Raw genomic sequence first — 21,428 nt, forward strand, 5'->3', positions numbered from 1 at the left:
TCTAAGATCCAAGAAGCAACAGATTTCTATTTTTAATGCAAAGCTGTGTGATTTGGGGCAAGGCGACAGCATTCTCTGGACCGCCTCCATTTCCTCTTAGATAAACACTCCTTCACATGTCTGTCAATTATCTACTTGAGCAGGACTCTGCTAGATGCTGAACAAAAATGAACAAAACACACGGGGTAGGAAGGGACAGATGATAAATGAGCCAATAGAGATGAAACATGGCAACTTTAGCCAGTGTTAAAACTATGAATAAATTAAAACAAGACGTCTTAAAAAAGGGGACCCCAACCCCCAGGCCGCGACAGGAGGTGAGCAGCCAGCAAGCCAGAGAAGCTTCATCTGGATTTGCAGCCGCTCCCTAGCGTTAGCATCACTGCCTCTGCTCCCCCTCAGATCATCAGGCATTAGGTTCTCATAGGAACATTGGTCCCTGATGCCAAAAAGGTTGGGGATTGCTGCCTTAAAGGACTGGAGGAAAAGGTACCATTTAGATTTAGTGGTCTGTGTGATGAGAAAGAGCAGCGGCGTGACAGGACTTAAAACTCTAATTCCAGTTATAAAGGTTTCTTGGGCTGCCATAGTGGAAAGCTGGAGGTCCAGGCCAGCGAAACGGTGGACTGAAGGACGGTGTTGGCGGTAGAGACAGACACAAGGCCCTGGGGCTCAGCAGGAGCAGGGTCAAAAAGTGTATTCCCCTTTAAGAGTGCAGGCCTCAGGGGCGGGGCAGAAAGCGACCTGGGTCTACCCAGGACTGGTGACCAGACGCTGGGAGAGCCGCTCCTAGGAGTGCGCGCGCGCGCCATGCGGGGGCGGAACTTGGGCGAGCCCGCATGGCTGGCTCAGGCCCCGGATGAGGAAGTACAGGGCGGGGGAGGGGCGGAGGGAGGATCATAGAGACGAAGAGGCTGCGGCGGCGGGAGCGCCCCTGGGCTCTCTTGGCTCGGTAGGCTCAGGTAGACTTCGCGGCAGCGGAGCTGCGGCTGCAGAGGCCGGTCTGGCGCGGCGAGCACGAGCTGCGGAGCAGGCCTCAGGGTAAGAGGTTGAGGACGGGAAGGCTTCGGGCGTAGCCGCTCCGCCCCAGTCCACCCTGAGGGGACCATCCACTGGGAGGTACAGGTTGAGGGGGAGCCTGGACCCCCGCCCTCTTGGGGTGCCGAAGGGAACAGAGGCTGCGCTGCGGGCGGCGGAACGACCCAGGGAGAGGGAAGAGACCAGGCCCCGCGTCGCGAGAGGGAAACGGCTTCTCCGAGTCAGGGCTCGGACTGGGGAGAGAGACTCCTCTTCAATCTCAATACGTCGGGGGACCCCCAACTTCTCTTTTCGAGGAGGGCGACGCCCCGTGTCGTGGGCGGGCGCTCTTCCCCAGCTCCAGTGCATTTATCAGCAGAGCGAGACCTGACCCGATGCGAGAGGGCGATTCCGAACTTATTTTAAAGAGGTACAAGAGATAACCCCCAACAAGACCTTTTCTCCGATTTGGTCAGCGCCCGCCCCCCAAGTGAAGAGCGAGACTCAACTTGCCTAAAAGTGGCAGAGGGGATCATCCTTCCCTATGAAAGGTGGACTTACCTTCCCTCCTTTATTTTTCACTTTTACCCTGAGATATAGAAAAGACCCTAAATTTACTTCATGGTAGAAGTCAGTCTTTCTCCCCTCCCCCAATCATGTCCACAGAGGGAGCCTCGCGTCTCTTCTCCCTAAGTCTCTTGGAGCAGTGAGCTCCTTTCCTTTGCACAATTAGGAGCATGGCGTTTAGAGTGTAATAGTTGCAAGCCTGTGTCTCCCACTTCCCATCTTTGTGACCTTGACGAATCGTTTAATCTTTCTCACTCTCAACCCATCTCTAATTTGGGCACTTCTTTTCATACAATTGTCATAAGGGCTATAAGAGAATTTGTGTAAGCGCTTAGTACATAGTAACCATTTGGTAAATTGTTGCTATTACTGTTACTTAATTTGTTTTAAAAGGAAACTAATATCTTCTACAGAAAAACAAATTTTTCCATGCCTGTCTCCTCCCATCCCAAGTATTCAATCCACCCTTTTTCAAAAGAAAGGAGACTTTTCCCTTGGGGTGGAGAAAGAGGCACTTCTAATCCTCTTAGACCCTACCACACTCCCCCAATTAACAAAGAGGGCCTCAATTAGAATAATCAGGAAAACAGACTTTTGTTTTTGCAAACAGGTCTGTACTCCTAGATGTGGGAGACTTGATACCTAAAGCCAGCCTTTTCTTTGTTCATAGAACCTATCACTTCTTCCTCACTGGTTAGAGATGTCCTCTCCCACTCCCCCTACTTGCTGTAGTGACAAAAAAGCTTCTTTTTAGCTACATGCCTCCTCTCCCGAGAGAGAGATTACTACTTCTTTCTCTTGCGCTTCCAAGAAAAATAAGACTATACCTTAAAGAAGAGGACTCTGTCATACTATATATTTAGAGCGACACAGATGGTTTTTTTTCTCTTCTTTTGAAAAAGAAATTAAAATCTTTTATGCTGAGTCTGTCAGTATAAATGAAAAGCATTTTCACTCCCCATGTGGAAACGGATCCTTTTTCAGCATGTTAGTGAAGGGAGGAAAAGGGAAACAGTTTGATGCTTTTGAGATTTCCTGTGCACTCCATGTTGAAGAGCTGAGCACTGTTCAGTATATGCGCTTCCCTTCCCCACTTTCAGTTTGTCTAGAGATCTTCTTAAAAGATTCTTCTCTCCCTGTCCCTCAAGAAGAGGCCCCTTCTCCAAAGTCCCTCGTGGAGGAACTGGCCACAATGTCCGAATCTTTGGAAAAACAAGTCCTTTTCTGAAGGTGAAAAGAGTCTTGTGAACTTCTGAGGGCTTTATCATTATTGTGAGTATTGTCCCTTGAAACAAGTAGCAGCTCCCAGAGTTATTAACTATTCTTCTTTTCATTAAGAGCAACCTTTTTGTATTGAAATTAAAGGGAGGGGAGACTTTCACACTCAGGATTATTGGGGCACATGGTTTTCTGTTCTGTTTTCTTCGTTCGATATTATTCCCTACTTTTTGCTTAGTGCTATAAACTTTGTATCCCCCAGAACTTTTGTTTTGGGGAGTATTTGAACAACTAAAGTAAAAATTGACTTTGTCAGGTTTTTAGTATTGTAAAATGTATTTTAATGAGATCGAGAGCTGCAATGTTAATCTTTCACTGATAATTTTTTTTTTCCTGTTGCTTTTATTTGGTGAGATAGGAATTAATACTGTCAAATTACCTGAAGACACATTAAAGAAAAGCTTTCCAGTTTTGTATGTGAAATGTTCTTAAATTACCTCTGTTTGTCCTTCAGTACTTGCAGTGGCGATTAGTCTGAGCTGTGTTCAGTTGTTGGTGCCCAAGGGTGTGCTTTGCTGAAACAAAGTGAATAGAAAAGTTTTACTTGGAACCATAGGATTTTAGTGGGTGGCAAGATCTTTGAGGTTATTCTGTTTAACTTGTTAGTTTTACACTTTTAAAACTAGCCCAAGAAAATTAAGTGACACACTCCAGGCCATGCAGCTAGTAAGTGCAAGGCAGGATAGGGACCTCCCCATGTGGAGACCTGCATCTAGACTGCTCCCAGCACTGCTTCTGCGTTAGAAACATGAAGATCTGGAGATGATTGTTCTCTATTCAAGAGAATTGCTTTTATTGGAAGAATTGTACTGCATACTCCCTACAAACATTAGTCATCAATTCCCTAAACAATGTAATTATTTGTGTTATGGTAAAGATGACAAGCCAAAGTAGCAGCTGGCAGGAATTGGTCGTGAATCTTTGGATTATTTTTGGCTTTGCCTCAAACTAGGTAATTATCTGGTGTCCTTACCCAATAGGTTGGTTATAAGTCATTAATAAGAATTAAGCCCTAAATCCCTGTCTACGTTTTATAGTCATGTGTTACTTTTTTCTCTTACTTGAAGTTTATTTAACATTTTAATGTGAAAACTTATGATTGAGGCAGAGAGCTGACATTTGGAAAGATACTGATAAAATAAAGGGATATACAGTTAGTTATTTTTTTTATTGCTACATATTTGGATCTAGGGAAATAATGTTTTAAAAAATTTCAACATATATAACATACTCATTGTAAAAAAAAAAAAGTACAACATATAGTCATTTGTGATCCCATTACCCCACATGACACTGTTAAAACTGGGCTTGTTTTCTTTCATTTTCCTGTATGCATATGTATTTTGCCAAAAAAAAAAAAAAAAAAGTCCTGTTGTTAGATAGTTTGATAAAATATCCCAGGGAGCTTTCTCTGTAGAAATACATGTCTGCACCATTTAAAATTGCTCCATTGTGTTCAGAGATTTAAAGGACTTGAATCGTAAATTTTCATTCCTTTTCTGCAGTCTTGTGGCATGACCAATATCTTGATAGATAGTGAGCTGAGAATAATTTTAAACTGCTACTCTAGGCTTGCATCTAAATGTTACTCCATCTCTGAGGGTTCCAGCCAAGGGACTCAGCTGTTCGTAGTGACTCAACTGTGGATACTGCTGAGAAACTTGAGGACCCAGAGTTGGGCTAGGAGAAAGAGGAGGGAGTATCTGTTTTGTTTCCGCAGCCCATGTGCCTCGTTGTTTTACAGGTTGAAGTTTCTTAGAATTATGTTTCTACCAAATAAGAGTATCAACAGGTGACGATAGCTTTGTGATGTTTGGCTTTTGTAAATTGGAAGTTATCTCTTGTTAACCAACGCATTTAAAATTCTGTTTCAACCAATGCCAGTTTACAGTGTATGTGAAGCATAGGAAAAAGAAAGGCGCTGTTTTCCCTGAGGAATATTTTGAGCCATTTCGTGATTATCGATATTACCTCTTTGTGATAAAGATCTGTTCAGTGAATGTATATTTTTGCATGAGTTTATAGAGAACAGAATCTTTAGTTAGGACCACAGCAATGGAAAGGAGTGGGATTTGTTAGAAACACTGCTTGAGTTGAGTCTGTGAGCTACAAAGTGCTAACTGAAAGCAAGTGGAAGGTCAGATAATTAACATTTGTGGATTCGAGTCGGAGTTCTAGGATAATGAGTAAGATGCCATTACCAAGAGAGGCAACAGGATCAAAAATAAGCGTATAAATTTACTGAGGGCATCTTATTCGTTCCTGTTTCTCAGAGTTTTTTGCATGTATTAAGGCTCAATTATTCATTGGGTTGAGTGATTTATTTTAGACATGTTAGGTTTTAAGGGAGGTACATCCTTATGAGTAAAACAGGTCAGGAACTTGAGGAAAGGTGGGGACTGGGGATTCGTTTCTTTTTTTTCCTAATCAGCTTTGATAAGATGTAATTCATATACCATACAATTCACCAGCTTAGATTGTACAATCAGTGTTTTTTGGCAATCATGAAGTCACAGAATGTGCAGCCATCACTACAATCAATTTTAGAACGTTTTTATTATCCTCCAAAAGAAACTGTCCATTAGCAGCCACTCCCTAGGTCTCTACCTCTCCCAGCACTAAGCAACCACTAATCCATTTTCTGCCTAGATTTACCTACCCTGGACATTCATGTAAATGGGATCTTATGACTTGTGGTCTTTGTGACTGGCTTCTTACCATGTTTTCAAGGTTCATCCATACTGTATCATGAATCAGTACATCTAATTTCTTTTTAAAGTCGTGTTGATGTGGATAGACCACATTTTGTTTCTCCATCAGTTGATGGACATTTGAGTTGTTTTCACTTTTTGGCACTTGTGAATGTGAACATTTGTACAAGTTTTTGTGTGGACACATGGGTTTTTTACGCATATACTTTGGAGTAGACATGCTAGGTCATGTGGTCACTCGGCTAAAAGGGACAGTTTTGTCTCATCCCCAAAGCAGAGAATCTGCAAGAAAAGGTGAGGTCCTCAAAAAAGTGAAGCTTGCAAAGGGAGGCACATCAAGGAGTAAACTTGAGAACACCCACACGTTGGTGGTACACAGGAAGAAGCGCTCTTGAGCGTAAGCTGGTGGACAGACCACAGAGCTGATATCCATCAGCAAACCTGCTCTTTCACAGTGTCCTTCACTGTACTGTTCTGTTCTATATGTGGTATGACAGCCAGAAACTGGATTGTGTCTGTTGTTGAGAAAGGGAAACAGAACCAAATTAAAATTGAGCACCTTTGGGGCAAGGGCATCAAATAGCAATCTCACTATATCTCCGTTAACCCCCACCTACTCACACATGCACACAAAGCAGCCTAATCCGGGAGGTAGAGGAGAAAGGAGAAGACTAGCTTCAAAAAGAATGCATTTTTCTCAGCACTGTTTATGAGTCTTATTTGATTCTTGCCGGATTCCTATACACAAAGTGTATTTCTCTTTCCTTTTTCGAATTCAAGTTTCCTCATCATCCTTCCTCTGTTATCTAAACTTTATGGACCAGCGCCTAATTTCCTATAATTTCTAGTGTTTAAGTAAGTACTGTAGGGTTCCTTAAAAACAGTAAGGATTCCCAGTGGATGAAAGCATAGAAACATGAGTAAACCATTCACCACAGTTTGGAAAACCAAGAGGAAGGCAGAATGGTCCAGAGTGAGAGGACCTGTCACCTGCGCTTCCTCACCCCTAGGTTGGGTCCAGGTAGCACAGGTCAAGATGGGACCTTCTGCGCAAGGAGGAACAATTGTCAGCCTAGGAGTTTTTAAAGAACTGGAGCTTCTTCATTTGGAGACAGATCATGTGCCTTTGTGTAAGCGAAGTCCGTGGGTTCCCCAAGATAAAATAAGAATCGAGGCAGGGACCAAGGAGATTGAGCATGTAGAGATCTGTATGCTCAGAAATCTGGTTGTGGTCAGACAGCTCAAGATTCAAAACAGTTCCATAGCCAACACTGGATTTACTTGTATGTGGTATATTTATTTGGGGAAAAGATGAATATTACGAAGTGGTAGGAAAATCAGCTAGCTTTCTGAAACATCCTTTCCTATGTGCATTTTGGCCAAAGGGATTTGTCATCAATGCCCCTAATAAATCCTTTTTATGAACTCTGAGTTGCCGAACATTTCTCCTCTTTTCTCTCCTTGTTTAGGGTTAGGGAAAGCATTAGGAGTTAAAGCATGTGCTGTCTTAGTTGATTAATCAGTTTCCACCTTTATCAGGTCAAATGGGATTTTGTGGAAACTGCACGCATTATTGGTGGACTAAAATGGCAGAGTTACCAGCCAGGAATCCCTGGTTCTGGGTGTACCGGGTGTACCATATCCTGGTTGTGTGTGTGTGTGTGTGTGTGTGTGTGTGCGCGCGCGCGCGCGCGCACCCGCGGGCATGCATACACACACGTACTCACTTGCATGTGTTTGACTAATAATATAGTATTATGAAACTATCTAGATATAAATATTATAGCAAACAACCTGTTTCCATCACCCAATAGAAGAAATTAAACGTTCCCATTTCAATTGAAGTCCCCTGGGTATTCCCTCTCCTTACTTTCAGATAACCATGTAATATTTTAGGTCACTTTTAACTTCTTAAGGTGTGATTTTAAGATCTATAATGGGAAGATGATAGCTGCCCTACTTAGCTCACAGGGTTGTTGTGAGAATCAAATGAAGGTCTGTGAAAGCACTTGGAAAATATCAAGATGCTAAATAAAAAGAAGGATTCTGCTAAAGAATGTCTATGCCAGCCCGGGTAGATAGAACTTAAGTGTTTGGTAAGCAGTGAAGGAATTAATTTTTCTCTATATCTCCTTTCAAAGAGAATTCTTAATGAAGAAAAGCCAGTGAATCACATTCTTCAGAGTCCTTCAGTATATATTCATTCAGGAAATATTTACTTAGTACCTACTGTATGTCAAGTACCTATTCCAGGCAGTTGGGAACATAGCAGTGAACAAAACAAGCAAGATTCATGCTCTGAAAACAAGTAGAAACCTGTCTTTGTCTTCTAATTTACATCAGGTCTATCCTTGGACGCTCAGACATATTCTCATGTGCATTTGTTGGCCCTCCAGGTTTAAATTGAGAATTTTCATAAGGCAATTTATTAAGGAGAATTTTTTGGTGCCAGATAATGTTGGCATTTGAGGTAGAATTTATCATCCTTAGTAGCTGGCTTGAGCTTGGAAGAAAACCTTTCTTCTACCCTGTAAGTTTTTAAACTTTTATCCCTTCCTTTGATTTGTGTCAGGGTGAACCGTTTGATGTTAAAGACTTGACTCCATAATCTACATCTGCCCTAATGCTGTCATCCGGAGTAGAGACTCAGCCAGTTCCACTTGATTCCTCCATGTCTGCCGTGGTACAGGAATTATACTCTGAACTCCCAGTAAGTGTCTCCAAAGAGCTTCATGCTGACCCTGAGCCAAGTGTGATTCCAGATGTAAAACCTGGAGCCTCAAGCTCTCTTATAAGTCAGAGTAGGGCAGTGCCCTTGGAGCTGCAGAGGACTCATGCGGAAAGTTGTTGTGAAGAAACCTCTGAGACCTTGGATCATGGGGGTGAGCCTGGGCGGTATGGGCTGGTGGACTTCACAGCAGGTTCTGTGGCTTCTGGGATCTTGGATAGGGAAGAGAAAACAAAGAGCATGGAGCTAAAGGTCTTCAGAGATCGAGGGGACCAGGTGGAAATTTTAAGAGGCCCCTGTGAGGGAACAAAGGAAGACCTGTGTCAACATTCCACAGCTGCTGAAGAAAAGATCAGCCCAAGTCAGGTAAGAAAAGAGAACTTGATTCAGATGAGATGACTGTGAATGACAGCTTTCCAGAGTAACTTCATATGATAAAGTACGGATGCTGACAGGTAGCTTATGATTTATTGAAACATTTCCAAAATGTTGGTTTGGATGTTAACTTTCTTTTGATGATCTTTTAAAACATTTGCATCACATCAAACACTTGAGAGGAAGTGCTTATCTAATGAAAAGATGTCACTTTTCTGAAGTATATGAACTGTTGAGTCTCTTTATGGTAGTTATGTAGTATTTCTGCATCTGGTGTTAAGAAATGATCTGTACTTATTCCTGAAGTTTTGCTAGTATCATGATTAGTATCACAGAGCGAGATGTCACTGAGGTATCTTTGAGGGAGGCTGTCGATCCAAGTAGGTTGTCGTAGGATGGATACCCTCAAGAGGCCTCTATTTGGAAACAAGTCCTTAGCTTTGTTGGTTCAGAAACTTGACTTTTTTTTTCTTAAAGTACATCGGAGGTAGTGGTCTCCAAAGAACTGACCCATGCTAAACCATTTCATGAGAAGCTAAAGTATAAATCAGAAAGCCACTTTTTACACAGTGAAAAGTAGAATCATTACTTCATAGGACGTGGGATATCACATCTCTGTGAGTTTGAACTTAAGAGTTAAGAGGAGTTAATTAGGTGAGACTAATGGTTAGTCGGCTGTGAGGAACCCCAGTTCCTAAAGGAATATACCTGCCAAGTGGACTAGAAAACTTACTTTCTCCTCTGAATGGTGCCTTAGACCAGGAGTTAACAAACTTTTTCTGTAAAGGACCATATAGTAAATACATATCTTAGGCTTTGTGGGACGTATGGTCTCTGTCAAAACTACTCAGCTCTGCCATTGCGCAGTTGTAAAGTGTAAGCAAGCACAGACAGTCTGTAAACAAATGAGTGTGGCTATATAAATAAAACTTTATTTGTAAGCACAGGTACTAGCTTTCGGACTGTAGTTTGCCAGCCATTGCTCTAGACCCACTAATAAATTCATATTCCCTGGGCATCTTGGGCTAGGCTTCATTCCCCACCTGATAAATACGTCATTTCTTTACACAGTTTACAGGGCATTGATTATTGGTAGGCTGCATATATTGACCATAATTAGGAATGGATAAAATATTAAGTAGCAGTTCAATGTGATAATTACATTTTATGCCTTGATGACCTACTCGTAAAAATATAGTTAAATGAGTTAGGTAACAGATTCAGAATCTAAAAGTTTCTTCTTGATATGGTGGGCTGAGTCTAATAAGATGAAAGTTTTTTAATGTAATATTTGATATAAAAATGTGCACATATAAATTATGAAGTAATGAATACTACATACATGTATCTATATATATGTACACACACATACCACCTAACCTAGGAACTATAAGATTACTGTCTCTCTCTTCCTTTTTCACAACTATCCCTTTTTTCCTTCCAGCTCCACCAGAAGTAAATATTATTCTAATTTGTGTAAAACAAAATGGAACTTTATATATATAAATGTAAGATTTTGTATTCGGTTTTATAAATTGAACTCCACTAGTTTTTTTTTTTTTTTTTTTAAAAAGCATGTGTATGGAGAAACAGCAGACCTACAGGTTTTAGCTGATCAGTTAAAGTTAACTGTAGTACGACTCCCATTAGAAGCCAGTTTGCTTTTTCTACACATTAACAGAAATGTGTTGCCTGGACTGAGAGGTAGTGGTTGTGCTCTGTTGTATTCTGGTTGCCTATATCCAGAATATCATAATCTCATTCTCCTCTTCCCTGGCACCCAGCTTAGCTCAAGATGCCCCAGGCTGAGAGGATGATGTTAGGAAGCAAGGAATGTGTCAGTGTTGGGGTTCCTGGCCAAAGTGGATCCTATGCCCTCCTGCCCACGCTGAGCCTGATGTCATATGTGGAAGGAGTAGAAAAAACCGGGAATGTATTCATGGATAAGAACGCACACTGAAAATACACTGTTGCAAGCCAAGTTGCTGGGCCCTCCTCTGACAAGAGAAAAATCAAGAGAAGTCTTCAAGAATTTGGAGGGCTGTCAAGCAGAAATGGTTCTTTTGGGCACAGTTAGACTCAATGGCAGACATGGCAGTAAAGCTCCTAATCATTCTCAGATTACAGGACCCTTTGATAATCTGGATGAATGCTACAGACCTCTCAGAAAAGCAGACATACCATTTCAGAAAGTTTGCAGAGAGTCCAGATGCCCTTGGGCTTCAAGAACTCTTTCTAGATTGGCAGAACACCACAAACATAGTCTAATGACAATTGACAAATTGGGAGAATGTATGTGCTATATATATGACAGACAAAGGGCTTATCTCTAATATATAAAGAACTCTTTCACTGAGGAGTGAAAACCTTAGTAGAAAAATGGAAGAAAGACTCGGATGACTCACTGTGTGTATTGAAGTGGGGTGGACACATGAAGAGATGATCAACCCCACCCAAAACTAGAGAAGCAAATTTAAACGACATGTGATACCACTTTTTACCTATGAGGATGGTGAAAATGAAAAGTTATGACAACATTGCTGGTGAGAATACCTGATACAACCTTTCAGAAGAGGACTTTAGCTATGCCTAACAAAACTATATATGCCCTGAACTGTTCACCCAGCACTCTCATTTCTAGGCATCTATACTAAAGGTACACCTTTAAAATATAAAAATACATATCTGAAAGATTATTTATTTGAAACATTATTTATTATTGCAGAATATTGGAAGCAACCTAAATGTCCACATATAAGAGAAAGGTTGGCTATACTGTGATATATGAACATCCATACATGGAGTACTATGCAGCTGTAATAAAGAATGAAGATCTATGTATACATGTGGAGTGATTCCCAGGTGTGTCAGGGGTCCCCAAGACCACCTCTAGGTTTGGTGATTCACTAGATGGGATATGTCTACCATGGAAGCTTGTTAGAGCCCAGAGTTTTTATTGGGCACTGGTCACATAGATATCCTCTGGCTAGCACATACCAAAATTCAGGACTTCAGGAAGAAAGCAAGAGTTTTATTATAAACCACATTATAGTATAGGTGCAGTGAGCTACTCTTTCATTTAGGGAATGGTTAAAAATGCTCCCCAAATAAAACTTTCCAGTTGCCGGTGAAGCCACCCTTGCAAGCAAGACTTCCTAAGGATAACACGCCTGCTGTGTTAACTCTTTTCCGCAAATTGGGATATACTGTTAAGGGAAAAGAGCAAAACATGAACAAGTATATGTACTATCCTCTCATGAAAGAAAGAAATAAGCAAGTATGCAAGCATCTGCTCATTTGTATAATACACGTGTGCACACAGGAAGCACGAACCAGAAACAAATGGATTTGGTTGCGTACAGGGAGCAGGTGGCAGCAGGGTGGAAGAGGGGACAGGAGGAAATAACACTTCTGAGCACACCTTTTTATATAGTTCTGACTACATACTTGAAAAGTAAATAGACAACCAGGATGTGGTGGAAACCCAAAATTGAATACAAACTGTAACAAATTACTCTTAACAAATAAATAATGAAACCACACTGTGGGAGGGGAAATGGAAAACAGTAACCTAAGTAACAAACATTTTGGCTACATACTTTAAAGCCAGAAAAGAACAAAACATTTCAGTAAATTTGTTTTTCACAGTGTTGTGGTTTAACAGTTCCTTAACTACTTTATGTATGTTCTGAAATTGAATGGATAGGTAAATATTGTGGTTAATGAGAGCTAGGTCTCACTGATAAAGTATTTATAAATTGGGGGTAGGGGACTAGTATGAACCTGTGGTTTGGAGTTGGACTAAGCAGTATGAACTTAGAGTTTTTAATGTATACAGATAAATACAGAAATGTATATGTGCATATGTGAGATAGAATCTAGAAGCAGTGACACCTCATAACGATGAGCACACCTAGCACCCGGTCTTGGTTTCTAAATAACATCTTCCAATTAAAGGAACCAAGACTCTGGGAAAATGATGTTCTAGGGCTGGCACAGGGAAGAATACAAGATAACCTAGAACAATTCATGGTGAAAGGCTCAGAAAATTATGGGGACATATCGAAAGAACATGGGAACCAATTTGAAGGAACTCCTGGTGGTCAAGGCTGAGATGATTTGAACTTAAATGGTAATGAATTATAATCCATAGAGTAAAACAAAATTATGAGCCCATGCTGATATAAAATACTTGTAAATAACTTGGAAAAAAAGAAAGCCTTTTAAAGAATTTCAGTTAATAAATATAGAAGGAATGTTGGAAATAAAAAATCACCATTTGGTAACCATCACAGTAGTCATCTCCAGCAAGAATTGTCAATAGATGTTAAAACTAGTGGCTAAAAGTTTGAGAAACAAATATTTACATAGTTCCAAAGTATCACCTCAGGAGGTATTTAATTACAAAGGTTTCATAATGGAGAAACCTGGCAGACACCACCGGAAGCAGAGATGGAAATTCACCTCCCCAAGGAATGAGACACCCCAGTGCTGAGAAGAGCAAGGGTCATTTCTGTGGGATTCCTGTCCCCAAATGCATAACCAGAGACTACTGAGGAAACATCAGACAAAGCCACATCGAGAGAGTTTCTTTCCAAAAGAGTCAGTCATGAAGGACGAATACCTAAGAAACTCAATTTAAAGGAGACGTGGCGACTAAATGCATCATGGGACCCTGGATTGGATCTATGTCCCAGAAAAGGATGTTGTGGATCCATTAAGATTCAAATAAGGTCATATTGGAACAATATTTACAGATTTGTACATCTGAAAGAAATTACTTCTGAATTAAGTATTTATAAACGCAAAAATTTTTAAATATAATAATTGTAAAAAATACTCTTGTTAGAGGGTGACATTTTAACTCAATAGGAGAAGTAATTTTTAACAGACAAATCTAGGCATGAATTAGCTTGCGTGGGGAAATCGTTTATCAAAAGACTAAGTGACTGTCAGGAGTATAGCAAAGGTGATTCTAGTTTGGACAAGCAACTTCAGAGGTGTTCTTTTCCACCCTGAGATTCTGATTTTTCTAGTAGTCCATGATTTGCCTTTAGCAGAATTCCACAAAGATGTTTTTCTTCAGCCGTTTCTCATCTAAAACCCACAAGAGGCCCACGTTCATGCACTGGCTCAAGTTTGGGGAAAGTACTCAGAGATTCCTACTACCTGCCCACGTCTCGTTTCCTCTGGACCAAAATCAGTCAAGGTAGTGATTTCAGCGGAGCACTGCTCCAGTAATAAGAACTTGCTGAAATTGTGGAAGACAGCCACCTAGGCTCTCCAGGCATGTATTACATGAACTGAATGAGTATAACAAAATTAAGTTGGCTTGGTGAATTTCCCATTTCATGGAGAAGTGCTCCAGTATTTAGATTAGAGGTTTACACTTTTCTCTTGGGCTCTGATGAAGCCTAAACTGGTTTTATTAAATATTCATTTCATTCACTCATTAAACATCTCTTAAAATCATTACAGAGTTTCTTTGTTGCTTTTGTTATTGTTAAAGTAGTTATTTTATGAAGCAACTTATTTTTAAGCATTGGTCTTTTTTTTTGCTTTTGTAATATGGAAAAGTACACGTAATAATAAAATATACCATTTTAATCATTTTTAAGTATACAGTTCAGTGTTCACATTGTGTAACCATCATCACCATCTATCTAAAAAATTCATTTCATCTTCCCCAAGTGAAACTACCATTAAACAATAACCCCCCCGTTACCCCTCCCCCTACTCTGTGGAATCTACCATTCTCCTTTCTGTCTGTGAATTTGACTGCTCTAGGTACCTCGTATAAGTGGAATTTTACAGTCTTTGTCCTTTTGTGACTGCACTTACTCATGAAATGTTTCAGTCATGAAAAGGTAAGCCAGAAAAAATTATTCTTGCTTGCCTTATGATTGTGTCCAAAAGGTATAAAAGCTTGTAATTAATAGTGTGCTTTGATCGGGGGCACTGTTAATAGGGAGGAGAGAGGGAAGGCGAAAAGGAAGGGAAACTATGTGAGAACAGGCGCCGTGGAAGGGACAGCTGCACAAGCCAAACTGAATGGTGAAAGAATGTATTCAGTTCCAAACTCCACATTTGTAGAGAAGAAAACTGTTGCACGTGAAGGTTGCCAGCCAGAATGTGGAAAAGGTTGGTCTTACTTAAGATTAAGATATAAAGAGATGGTATGTGACAGCCACACAACATGATTTAACATTGAAAACTGTACATTGTGTTTGTTGTTTTACTTGGTGCTTAGATACAAGCTGTAGCTTGTTTAAATGTTTATATATTTTCCCTTTTTTCCCTCCCTCATAGTAGTAGGTACGCCTGGGTTGAATATATTGTAATAGCTTTGGTTCCAAAATACAGTATTTTAATCTTGCTCAACACAGAAAATTTTTTGAACTGTTAGCTGTAACATATGAAGGCTCAGTATCATTTTTTGACAGATCCTGAAGGTATCTGGACAGGGAATATCAAGTAAGGAAGCACAAGGGCTATTGATCACTTTAAGCATGTTATGCCATTGGAGAAACTTGTTTTTTAATGGCAGTCTTATGCAATTTGTATGACTACTTAAGTGAAAGACAGTTGGACTAGATATCCATTGAATTTACTTGTTGCTGTAAGAGTCTGTGACCCTAAGGGAAATTGCAGTGGTGCGAAAGTGTTTACCGTTTGCTTAAAAGGGAATCTTTTTGGAAAGAATTCATTTTTAGTAACATAAAGGTGAAAAAATCTGAACTTCATACTCAGTAGTAAAATTAGTGGCCATAAGCTGTTTTCCAGGTCTGCAAGGGCACTGTTGTCCTCACAGTGGTGATTTTCCTGTGGTTCTCATGTCATAGTGTTAAAAGTGTTTGGCAAAGAAATGACCAAAGCACCAGTGGCATACTGCTGAGACTTCAGATTGAACTTTCTCCTAATTATTTTAACAATTCTCTTAGCTCATTATGGGGAAATGATATTAAATGTCTTACCCAGCTACCTTGATCGACGCTTAAAGTCATCAGTTTCTCTGAATTGAGGTACATGAAAGAAAATTCCTTTTTTCAGCTTTGTAAAGATTTAAAGTTACTGTTCTACAGCTGTTCCTCTCTAGATATGCAAGTGTAGGAAACTGAAAGATACATCTAGAAATACAAAGTTTGCTTTATTTTCAGTGTTCTTTACTATGAATGTAATCACAGCTATTTCCACAAATGTCAGTAAGTAGGAAATACCTCATTTGCTCCATTTTGTGTACCCGTCATTGCATAGTTAGTTCAGTGTATAGGCAGTCCCATCTGAAGATGGGGCCATCACTGCCCTTCCTTATCTGCCTCTGCCTCCAGCTCAAGAGCTCAGGAAGCTGAGATTTGGAGGAGCTCTCTGGGGCCTGGTTTAAAGCAGGGCCCACGGCTTAGGTTTACATCAGGCCTTGAGGAGTTTCTAACTATCCTGCTTACAAAAGCCGAAGAGCCTAATGTATATTAATTTCTCTCCTTAAGGTATTTGTGTTTTTCTCCTGCTCTAAACTGGTCTGATAGGAATGAGTCAGAGAATTGTAGTTTTTCCAGGACACACAGCCAACTTTTAATGGGAAATAAGATTACAGATGAATAGTAAGAATGGTTTTCTAGACCCTCCTAAAATCTGCCAAAACTTTGGAGAAGCATAAGAAATTGATTTCGATTTCAAAACAGTGGGCAGGGGGATGACTTGTTGGATGTGCAAGGCAAAGAATTTGTTGCTGTCAGTTAAAAAAAATTATTATATGGGGTTTCTATGTTATATAGTTGATAGAATGCTATAAACTATAGCACTTATCTCACTCGATGTTTGAAAGAGGGATCCATGTGAACTTTTATCATGGATGTCTATTCATTCAAGATATTTTGCAGGAAATGTTGGTACATTAATGATCAGATGTCTATATTTAACAAAATCTGGGTGGTAGAGAAGAAATGTTTCAAATTCTACCTCTGGGAATCCTAGAAGTTAGAGAATTTAGCTGATAAAATATTGTAGGAAAAGGAAATTGTGTCCACTAAATTTCTGCAAGTGTTCATTATGTGATTGGCTGACCTTGAGAGGGTGAGAGGAATTATGGGATTATTAGGCTGTACGTCCATAGCTTGCAGGTGAGCTATCTCATGTGCCCTTGAGGCCCTAGACTGGGAGAGCTCCCGCCTGATCTGGAGATTGACCACATCTGTGGTGGTGGTGGTGATGGTTAGGGGGTCCCTCACATCTGACCTCAGCCTCACACTGTTTCCTTTTCAACCTAGTCAATTCCTGGTCATATTTGAGATCTCAAACATTGTAGGATTTCCAGCCCTTGTTTTTCTAAACTCAGAACATTTTAAGAGAAGTCAGCAAAGCAGGGACATAGCCTCTGCTTCTCTCTTTCTCTTAGAAATCATGGCTAATCAAGGAGAAGGGGAAATGGCCTTACCAGTTGAAATGGCACTCTACCAGGGTATTTTAGGGCCTCCATCTAAGTACACCTCCTTAGAGCAGCAGGTGGGACAAAATTAAAATCATACCAGCCCCTCCAGGGGCCAGAGCCAGTGGGGTTAATTTAATTGCAGAAGCCCACCAGAGTCCTTTGGAATGTTAAAGAACCTGTATGTCGCTAACATGAGCTTAGCTTTCCCTTTATAGGGCTCCTTGTAGGCCTAGGAAAGCTTCAGATGACAGCAGAATCTGTTGGTAAGAGTTCTGTTGGCTTTTCTCACAGAAAAGAATAATGTGTCTAAGATCTAATGAATAATAGCTTCTGCTCATGGAGCACCTAGTCCTGAAGGGATGTCTCTCTAGGTGTTTATATGGTTCCTATTTATTCTTACAACCACCTGTAAGCTTGCTCTCAGCACTCTGTAGCTAGTAGGTAGGAGTCCTGAGCTTGGAATCGAGCTCTGTCTGACTTATTCCATAATCTTTTGTTCTGGGACTCTGCCTTTTCCATAAAGTATTAACCTGAAAAATATTCCAGATAGCATCTGATTTCATCTCATTCAGCTTGAGAAATGGAAAAGTGGAGAATAGTATCATTTTGGAGAAAAGATCAACTTAACTACAAATAAAGATGTTTTCTTTACCTCTTATTTTGAAGGGATTTGAGACTTACAGAAGAGTTGCAGGAATAGTACAAAGAATTCCCATAGACCCTTATGCAAATTCCTCAAGTGTTAACATTTTACCACATTTGCTTTTGTTCCCTGAATAATTTGAGAGTATTTGTTGCAGATGTGATGCCTAAATACTTCAATATGTATTTCCTAGCAAACATTCTATTAAATGATCATCATCTAAATTAAGAAATTAACACTGATCCAAGTACTCTAATCTACAGACCATTTAAATTTGGCCAATTGTCACACTGATGTCTTTCATAGCAAAAGAAAAAAAATGTTTTTTTGATCTAGGAAAAGTTCAAGGTCAGTTGTGGCATTCAGTTGGCATGTCTCTTTAGTCTTCTTTAATCTGTCACAGTTCCTCAGCCTGTGACCTTGACACTTTTGAAGAGTATAGGCCATTTATTTTGTAGAAATTCTCTCAATTTGGGTTTGTCCAGTGTTTCCTCCTGATTAGATTCCAGTTATTCATTTTGGGTGCAGGAGTCCACAGAAGTGATGCTAGTTCTTCTCAGTGCATCCTCTCTGGAAGCACATGACATTCCTTCCATCACTTGGTTCAGGTAGGGTCTGCCAGATTTCTCCACAGTGGAATTTAGTTTTTCCTGTGTAATATTTATCTTGTGGGAAGATACTTTGAAAGTGTGTAAATGTTTGTTTCTCATTCAAACTTTTACCACTAGTTTTAACATCTATTGATGCTTCCTACTTAAGATAATTATTACTGTGGTGATTGCCAAATGGTGATTTTCTAATTCCATCCTTCTATGCTAAGAGCTTTCTCTTTTCTCTGTTTACAAATAAATTCACCCTGGCATCATGCTAGAATTCATACTTTTTTTGCAGACATGGTAGTGTTACACATAAGTTATTTAAAAGATGTTTTTTCTAAGTTCATGCTCTGTAATAGTATTGCACATGAAAGCTTCAATAGAAAATGAAAAAATAGTGCTGCTTCATATATGACAGTCTATGCTAGTTATCTGTCTATTCCAATGATGATGTTTTATTTCTACCTGTGTCCACCTGTACTTGTCATTGCTTTTATCTTCTCTGTCCTTCCTGGGCTCTGTTTCTACTACAGAACTTTGCTTAGAGTCCAGATGGTTTTGTGTGTGTGTGTGTGTGTGTGTGTGTGTGTGTGTTTAAAAATGTGTTATAAAAATTATTAAAAGTTGTAGCAATAATTTCACTGAATCTGTAGATTCAGATGAATGCAATGTCAGAATCTAGTACCTAATAATTAAGTCACTGTGAAAGAAGTCTTTTAATCCTAGGGCAAAGGAAAAGAGGTGACTCAGAAGGAAAGTTTTCTGAGCAGCCATCTTTCGTCTTGGTGTCTTCCAACTGGTAAACCGGGTTGAACCCCTTACCTTATTGGGCTCCAAGCCATTTGCTGCCACACACTGTGTATTCTGTCATTACCCCTTCCCATTTTTCTGAATTCCTTTTGAAGGAGGAAACTAGTTGTTGTTAATGGTGTTCTCCCATATCCCCTTCTCCTATGAAGAGGGATGAAAAGAAACAAATAGCCCTTCAAAGACCTTTGGAAAGAAAATTGACTGTATGATATCTGGGATGGTTAGGGACTGAGATACATCTAATTTCCTGATGTTTTCAAATGAAATTTAGGTTATACTGCTGCAGTTTGTTTCTTAATTCAGAAGTTATGGATCTGCAGGTCAACATTTTAAACCTCTGTTATTGTCCAGACCTTGGGAAATTTAGCTTTCCAAGCTCAGTTCTAGAGATGAGGAAGTTTTTGTTGATTATATTTATTTAAATTTGAGGTTTCCTTCAGTTCCAGATCTTTGCAACTGCTGGTAAATTTCCCAGAGTCATATAGAAGTCTCTCAGGATAATTTGCATGCATGACCACAGTTATCTCTGAATCCTCCCTGACCACTAATTTTCTTACTTCAGGAGGACCTGATGCCATCAAGCAAAGAACTTTTATGCACAGACCTCCCTGAAGATTGTCTAAGGAGCAAAGGTATTTATTTCCCCCAAATATTTTCCTTTTCCACTAGTTACACACTGTTTCAGTTCACTTTCCATTTGCATTGGGAATGTAAGGATTATAGGTCCCTGCGTTACAATATGGACTCAACTCTAGAAATTCTCGATACTGCCCCTGGACGCACTTGAAGAATCCTTGTATTATCGAGCAGTGTCTTATTTTTTGACAATAGTTTGCTTCCCATTTTTTCCATGACTCCCTATTGACATTGTGTTGCACCTTAATTGCTGATGTATAATCTTTTATTTGATTTTATAAAACAGAATTGCCTGTATGGAAGGGTTAACGTGGATAGAGGAAGAATCCACCCAGTGCGGTCAGCACTGTGGCATTGCAACTCTTCTTGTCCTCCTGGGCAGGGACAGGAGAGAGCGTACACTCCAGGTCGCCTGGACAGTTTTCAAAGCAGTTTCCTTTCCATTATTTTGTTTTGCTCCTCAAAGCACTGGTTATATATAGGTATCTGAGATGTTACCTTTTGTTTGACTGATTGGTCGATTGATTGAGGAGGAAGCCAAAGCCCAGGAGAAAGAGAGCCAGGATTATTCTTCTGCCCCAGGTTGAAAATAATCGTAGGTAACTTTACAGAGGACTATATGTATATATTGTACAATTAAGGTTTAATAATATAGAATAATCAGAACCTCAAAAAAAGAAGATACAGCAAATAATGTTTAATTGTGTAAACATGTTGTTACTATGATATAACATCAGATTTGACTCTCTGCTTTTTGGCAGCCTGGACAGAAAAGGAAGCACAGATCGTCCTTATGAGAAAGGACACATGTCCCAGTTTATCACCCTGCTCCCTGCTGCTGGACATTTTCTCTGTGGCTCAAAGGCTCAGCTGTCCAGTGTAGATTAAAGCTCTGAAGATGAGAAAAGTTGCTTTGTATATAAGTCTCACCCGCCTCTTGGGGCCCTAACAAGGGATGTATTTAATGCACCAACACCCCCTCCCCCAAAGATTTTTTTGGTGGGACTCCAGTATTGGTATATTCGTAAGTTTTCACTTACATCTTAACCACAAAATTTATTGCCCATGTGTTGAATTACACTTTCGTTTAACAATTGAACTGACCTTTTAAACAGGAAAACCAGAGTTATTTTCTATGAGGAAATCTGTCTTCTCAGACTTACTTGGTTACTCTCCCCTAAAACCTGGTGTGCATTGGACTGTGGATAAGATGAGCATTTCTAAAATGCACTCAGATATAACTATTTGGTGGAACTATTCTTCCTGTCCAAATACAATTCCTTTTTAATGACTTAAATTGGTAAAATGAATTATTCCCCTCCTCCCAAGCCATGTGCAAGGTCATTTTAGATGAGGGTTTTCCTAGAGTTTTTAGCAACAGTGACTTAATACCTGACTGTGATACGTTCTTCCATCCAGTCCCCCAAGAACCTTCCAAAGTGTCCTTCTGTTACACATGAGGAAACAAATTCAGCTGTCCAGAATCCCAGCCAGTCATAGCAAGGCAGAAAGGAAAGTTCTATGAAGGCAGGTCTGTGAAAGAATTCAGCCCTGGGAGCACGCAAACAGGACATGCCACCACCACCATGGATCTGAGTTAAAAAGATGCACATGCTCTAAGGTAGCATGGCCAGCATTTCAG

The 21,428-nt window shown here is 40.1% G+C and overlaps 1 protein-coding gene across 9 annotated transcripts in view; it reads left to right on the forward strand.

The window, feature by feature from the left end:
• The first annotated feature begins 908 nt into the window (after positions 1-908).
• Positions 909-21,428, forward strand: part of PRR14L (proline rich 14 like) — a 48,547-nt gene continuing 28,027 nt past the window's right edge. For 4 of the 9 annotated variants that reach the window (XM_016129530.2, XM_036221445.1, XM_036221447.1 and 1 more), the window contains exons 1-3: positions 909-1,041; positions 8,146-8,667; positions 19,713-19,782. In XM_016129530.2, the coding sequence (XP_015985016.2) occupies positions 8,197-8,667; positions 19,713-19,782 (541 nt within the window). In that variant the 5' untranslated portion in view covers positions 909-1,041; positions 8,146-8,196. The other 5 variants (XM_036221446.1, XM_016129529.2, XM_016129531.2 and 2 more) reach the window with 5 other exon arrangements.

This window comes from Rousettus aegyptiacus, unplaced genomic scaffold, assembly GCF_014176215.1.
Source record: "Rousettus aegyptiacus isolate mRouAeg1 unplaced genomic scaffold, mRouAeg1.p scaffold_m13_p_5, whole genome shotgun sequence".
Classification (NCBI taxonomy): Eukaryota; Metazoa; Chordata; class Mammalia; order Chiroptera; family Pteropodidae; genus Rousettus; species Rousettus aegyptiacus.